The sequence below is a fragment of the Heterodontus francisci genome, chromosome 4 (assembly GCF_036365525.1).
Source record: "Heterodontus francisci isolate sHetFra1 chromosome 4, sHetFra1.hap1, whole genome shotgun sequence".
Taxonomy (NCBI): Eukaryota; Metazoa; Chordata; class Chondrichthyes; order Heterodontiformes; family Heterodontidae; genus Heterodontus; species Heterodontus francisci.
In genome coordinates this window covers 1,843,733-1,850,063 of record NC_090374.1, presented here as the reverse complement: position 1 = coordinate 1,850,063, position 6,331 = coordinate 1,843,733, and the positions used below count along the sequence as shown (strand labels likewise).

Sequence of the window (6,331 nt, the reverse complement as noted above, 5' to 3'; positions counted from 1 at the left end):
CAACTTTGTGCATCACACATTTCCTGCCTTGAGTCATTGAAATACTCATATTTTTGTTTCAAGATAACATTCAGGCAGGGGTGCTTGAGTGTGTGAGTGTGAGTGTGTGAGTGTTCGCTGTTTTTCTTAACTCTGTTTCTCTCTGCACAGACGCTGCCCGACCCGCTGAGCATTTCCAGCACTTGCTGCTTCCTATTTATGTGAACAAGTAATGTTTTACTTCCCTGAGTGCAGAGCTGGGATGAGCAGGAGGAGCTCCTACTACTTGTGCCTTAAAACCTCCAGTCGACTACTCGGTGTCAGTCACCACTCTGGGTAGCTCAGTCCTGACCATAACAAGACTGACTGGAAATAACAGGAATAACTGTGTATAACAGGACTGACTGTATCTTCTTTTCATCTTTGGCCTCCTTGTCTCGAGAGACAATGGGTAAGCGCCTGGAGGTGGTCAGTAGTTTGTGGAGCAGCGCCTGGAGTGGCTATAAAGGCCAATTCTAGAGTGACAGGCTCTTCCACAGGTGCTGCAAATAAAATTTGTTTGTCGGGGCTGTTGCACAGTTGGCTCTCTTCTTGCACTTCTGTCTTTTTTCCTGCCAACTGCTAAGTCTCTTCGATTCACCACACTTTAGCCCTGCCTTTATGGCTGTCCGCCAGCTCTGGTGATCACTGGTAACTGACTCCCACGACTTGTGATCAATGTCACAGGACTTCATGTCGCGTTTGCAGACGTCTTTAAAGTGGAGACATGGACGCCGGTGGGTCTGATACCAGTGGCGAGCTCGCTGTACAATGTGTCTTTGGGGATCCTGCCATCTTCCATGCGGCTCACATGGCCAAGCCAGCTCAAGCGCCGCTGACTCAGTAGTGTGTACAAGCTGGGGATGTTGGCCGCCTCGAGGACTTCTGTGTTGGAGATACGGTCCTGCCACCTGATGCCAAGGATTCTCTGGAGGCAGCAAAGATGGAATGAATTGAGACGTCGCTCTTGGTGGACATACGTTGTCCAGGCCTCGCTGCCGTAGAGCAAGGTACTGAGGACACAGGCCTGATACACTCAGACTTTTGTGTTCCATGTCAGTGTGCCATTTTCCCACACTCTCTTGGCCAGTCTGGACATAGCAGTGGAAGCCTTTCCCATGCGCTTGTTGATTTCTGCATCTAGGGACAGGTTACTGGTGATAGTTGAGCCTAGGTAGGTGAACTCTTGAACCACTTCCAGAGTGTGGTCACCAATATTGATGGATGGAGCATTTCTGGCGTCCTGCCCCATGATGTTCGTTTTCTTGAGGCTGATGGTTAGGCCAAATTCATTGCAGGCAGCTGCAAACCTGTCGATGAGACTCTGCAGGCACTCTTCAGTGTGAGATATTAAAGCAGCATCGACAGCAAAGAGGAGTTCCCTGATGAGGACTTTCCGTATTTTGGTCTTCGCTCTAAGATGGGCAAGGTTGAACAACCTGCCCCCTGATCTTGTGTGGACTGTCTGTGTATAACGGGACTGTCTGTAAATAACAGGACTGACAGTAGGGGAGCATTTCGGGAACAGTGACCATAATTCCATAAATTTAAAGGTACTTGTGGATAAGGATAAGAGTAGTCCTCGGGTGAAGGTGTTAAATTGGGAGAAGGCTAATTATAACAATATTAGGCAGGAACTGAGGAATTTAGATTGGGGACGGCTGTTTGAGGGTAAATCAACATCTGACATGTGGGAGTCTTTCAAACGTCAGTTGATTAGAATCCAGGAACAGCATGTTCCTGTGAGGAAGAAAGATAAGTTTGGCAAGTTTCGGGAACCTTGGATAACGCGGGATATTGTGAGCCTTGTCAAAAAGGAAAAGGAAGCATTCATAAGGGCTGGAAGGCTAGGTACAGATGAATCCCTTGAGGAATATAAAGACAGTAGGAAGGAACATAAGCAAGGAGTCAGGAGGGCTAAAAGGGGTTATGAGAAGTCATTGGCAAACAGGATTACGGAAAATCCCAAGGCTTTTTACACGTATATAAAGAGCAAGAGGGTAACCAGGGAAAGGGTTGGCCCACTCAAGGACAGTGAAGGGAATCTATGTGTGGAGCCAGAGGAAATGGGCGAGGTACTAAATGAGTACTTTGCATCAGTATTCACCAAGGAGAAGGACTTGGTGGATGATGAGCCTAGGGAAGGGAGTGTAGATAGTCTCAGTCATTTCATTATCAAAAAGGAGGAGTCCTGGGTGTCTTGCAAAGCATTATGGTAGATAGGTCCCTCGGGCCTGATTGGATCTACCCCAGAATACTGAGGGAGGCAAGGGAAGAAATTGCTGGGGCCTTGACAGAAATCTTTGCATCCTCATTGGCTACAGGTGAGGTCCCAGAGGACTGGAGAATAGCCAATGTTGTTCCTTTGTTTAAGAAGGGTAGCAAGGATAATCCAGGAAATTATAGGCCGGTGAGCCTTACGTCAGTGGTAGGGAAATTATTAGAGAGGATTCTTCGGGACAGGATTTACTCCCATTTGGAAACAATTGGACTTATTAGCGAGAGGCAGCATGGTTTTGTGAAGGGGAGGTCGTGTCTCACTAATTTGATTGAGTTTTTTGAGGAAGTGACAAAGATGATTGATGAAGGAAGGGCAGTGGATGTTATCTATATGGACTTCAGTAAAGCCTTTGACAAGGTCCCTCATGGCTGACTGATACAAAAGGTGAAGTCACACGGGATCAGAGGGGAGCTGGCAAGATGGATACAGAACTGGCTCTGTCATAGAAGACAGAGGGTAGCAGTGGAAGGGTGCTTTTCTGAATGGAGGGATGTGACTAGTGGTGTTCCGTAGGGATCAGTGCTGGGACCTTTGCTGTTTGTAGTGTATATATAAATGATTTGGAGAAAAATGTAGCTGGTCTGATTAGTAAGTTTGCGGACGACACAAAGGTTGGTGGAGTTGCGGACAGTGATGAGGATTGTCAGACGATACAGCAGGATATAGATCGGTTGGAGACTTGGGTGGAGAAATGGCAGATGGAGTTTAATTCGGACAAATGTGAGGTAATGCATTTTGGAAGGTCTAATGTAGGTGGGAAGTATACAGTAAATGGCAGAACCCTTAGGAGTATTGACAGACAGAGAGATCTGGGTGTACAGGTCCACAGGTCACAAAGTGGCAACGCAGGTGGATAAGGTAGTCAAGAAGGCATACGGCATGCTTGCCTTCATCGGTCGTGGCATAGAGTATAAAAATAGGCAGGTCATGCTGCAGCTGTACAGAACTTTAGTTGGGCCACACTTAGAATATTGCGTCCAATTCTGGTCGCCACACTACCAGAAGGACGTGGTGGCTTTGGAGAGGATACAGAAGAGGTTTACCAGGATGTTGTCTGGTCTGCAGGGCATTAGCTATGCGGAGAGGTTGGATAAACTCGGATTGTTTTCACTGGAACAACGAAGGTGGAGGGGCGACATGAATACTGAGATTCAGACTACTAGGCTAGATGGGATTGAGGTTCACAAGGAGGAGGTGTTAGCAATTTTGGAAAGTGTGAAAATAGTTAAGTCCGCTGGGCCAGATGGGATTTATCCTAGGATTCTCTGGGAAGCCAGGGAGGAGATTGCAGAGCCTTTGTCCTTGATCTTTATGTCGTCATTGTCGACAGGAATAGTGCCGGAAGACTGGAGGATAGCAAATGTTGTCCCCTTGTTCAAGAAGGGGAGTAGAGACAGCCCTGGTAATTATAGACCTGTGAGCCTTACTTCGGTTGTGGATAAAATGTTGGAAAAGGTTATTAGAGATAGGATTTATAATCATCTTGAAAAGAATAAGTTCATTGGCGATAGTCAGCACGGTTTTGTGACGGGTAGGTCGTGCCTCACAAACCTTATTGAGTTTTTCGAGAAGGTGACCAAACAGGTGGATGAGGGTAAAGCAGTGGATGTGGTGTACATGGATTTCAGTAAGGCGTTTGATAAGGTTCCCCACGGTCAGCTATTGCAGAAAATACGGAAGTATGGGGTTGAAGGTGATTTAGAGCTTTGGATCAGAAATTGGCTAGCTGAAAGAAGACAGAGGGTGGTGGTTGATGGCAAATGTTCATCCTGGAGTTTAGTTACTAATGGTGTACCGCAAGGATCTGTTTTGGGGCCACTGCTGTTTGTCATTTTTATAAATGACCTGGATGAGGGTGTAGAAGGGTGGGTTAGTAAATTTGCGGATGACACGAAGGTCGGTGGAGTTGTGGATAGTGCCGAAGGATGTTGTAGGGTACAGAGGGACATAGATAGGCTGCAGAGCTGGGCTGAGAGATGGCAAATGGAGTTTAATGCGGAAAAGTGCGAGGTGATTCACTTTGGAAGGAGTACCAGGAATGCAGAGTACTGGGCTAATGGGAAGATTCTTGGTAGTGTAGATGAGCAGAGCGATCTTGGTGTCCAGGTACATAAATCCCTGAAAGTTGCTACCCAGGTTAATAGGGCTGTTAAGAAGGCATATGGTGTGTTAGCTTTTATTAGTAGGGGGATCGAGTTTTGGAGCCACGAGGTCATGCTGCAGCTGTACAAAACTCTGGTGAGGCCGCACCTGGAGTATTGCGTGCAGTTCTGGTCACCGCATTATAGGAAGGATGTGGAAGCTTTGGAAAGGGTGCAGAGGAGATTTACTAGGATGTTGCCTGGTTTGGAGGGAAGGTCTTACGAGGAAAGGCTGAGGGACTTGAGGTTGTTTTCGTTGGAGAGAAGGAGGAGGAGAGGTGACTTAATAGAGACATATAAGAAAATCAGAGGGTTAGATAGGGTGGATAGTGAGAGTCTTTTTCCTCGGATGGTGATGGCAAACACGAGGGGACATAGCTTTAAGTTGAGGGGTGATAGATATAGGACAGATGTTAGAGGTAGTTTCTTTACACAGAGAGTAGTAGGGGCGTGGAACGCCCTGCCTGCAACAGTAGTAGACTCTCCAACTTTAAGGGCATTTAAGTGGTCATTGGATAGACATATGGATGAAAATGGAATAGTGTAGGTCAGATGGTTTCACAGGTCGGCACAACATCGAGGGCCGAAGGGCCTGTACTGCGCTGTAATGTTCTAATTCTAATTCTAATAGAGGTTTACAAAGTTATGAGCGGCATGGACAGAGTGGATAGTTAGATGCTTTTTCCCAGGGTGGAAGAGTCATTACTAGGGGACATAGGTTTAAGGTGAGAGGGGCAAAGTTTAGAGGGGATGTGCGAGGCAAGTTCTTTACACAGAGGGTGGTGAGTGCCTGGAACTTGTTGCCGGGGGAGGTGGTGGAAGCAGGTACCATAGAGACGTTTAAGAGGCATCTTGACAAATAAATGAATAGGACGTGAATAGAGGGATACGGACCCCGGAAGTGCAGAAGGTTTTAGTTTAGACAGGCATCAAGATCGGCGCAGGCTTGGAGGGCCAAATGGCCTGTTCCTGTGCTGTACTGTTCTTTGTTCTTTGTTCTTTGACTGTGTGAAACAGGAGTGACTGTGTGAAACAGAACACACTGTATAAGAGGACTCATTGTTGCTACACTGACTGTCCCCACATTCACTGATCTACAATAGAACTGAATGTGTGTGGTTAGAAATTAAAGATAAAGTATAAGGCAATTATTTCAAATTTTAAAATAAAACAATAATCGCTGGTTTGCCGCCAGTTGCAGAAGGCACATTGCAGCTGATGTGAAGAACCTGAATGCAGACATTACAAGAGACTGGATTGAGTGGCTGGGTTAAACCTGGTGTTTGTCCCTGTCTACATCTTGGTCTCTTTGTCTAAGGGCTTCTTATTATCATCTTGGCAGATAAGCTGGTATGGTTTCTTCATCTCATTTTCCTCAATGACCGAGTTGCCAGCCTCAGCATCCATTTTCTGAAGCTCATGGCGTGAGAGATGTTCGACAATGCCAGCTCCCAGAGAGTCTCCCAACACGTTGGTTGTTGTCCGCAGTCGATCCCTACAAAATGAAAACAACACATGCACACCCATCAAACAATGTGTAGTAAACATGGCTACACAAAAATCAGGGCTGGAATTAAAAATTGCCGGGTATAAAGTATTTAGTAAAGATAAAAGGAAAAAAGGGAAGTTGCAGTCATTGGTACTTATCAAAAAAACAAATGATGCAGCAATCATAGAGTCATAGAGTTATACAGCAGAGAAACAGGCCTTTCAGCCCATTGTGTCTGTGTCATCATAAGGCAGAAATAGAATCCATGTGGATAGAGAGAAAGGAGAACAGAGGATTGATCACACTAGTAGGGGTAATAGTCTACAGATCACCCAATAGTGCAAGGCAGATGGAGGAAAAGGTATTCATGATTATCTGTTTTCAAACGGCCACATTGCTACT

At 46.1% G+C, this 6,331-nt stretch overlaps 1 protein-coding gene across 1 annotated transcript in view; it reads right to left on the bottom strand.

Annotated features, from left to right (window-relative positions):
• Positions 1-5,733: 5,733 nt before the first annotated feature.
• slc1a3a (solute carrier family 1 member 3a) overlaps positions 5,734-6,331 on the bottom strand; it is a 687,310-nt gene continuing 686,712 nt past the window's right edge. The window contains exon 10 of the mRNA XM_068029072.1: positions 5,734-5,935. Within this exon, the coding sequence (XP_067885173.1) occupies positions 5,734-5,935 (202 nt within the window). The remainder of the gene's footprint in view (positions 5,936-6,331) is intronic.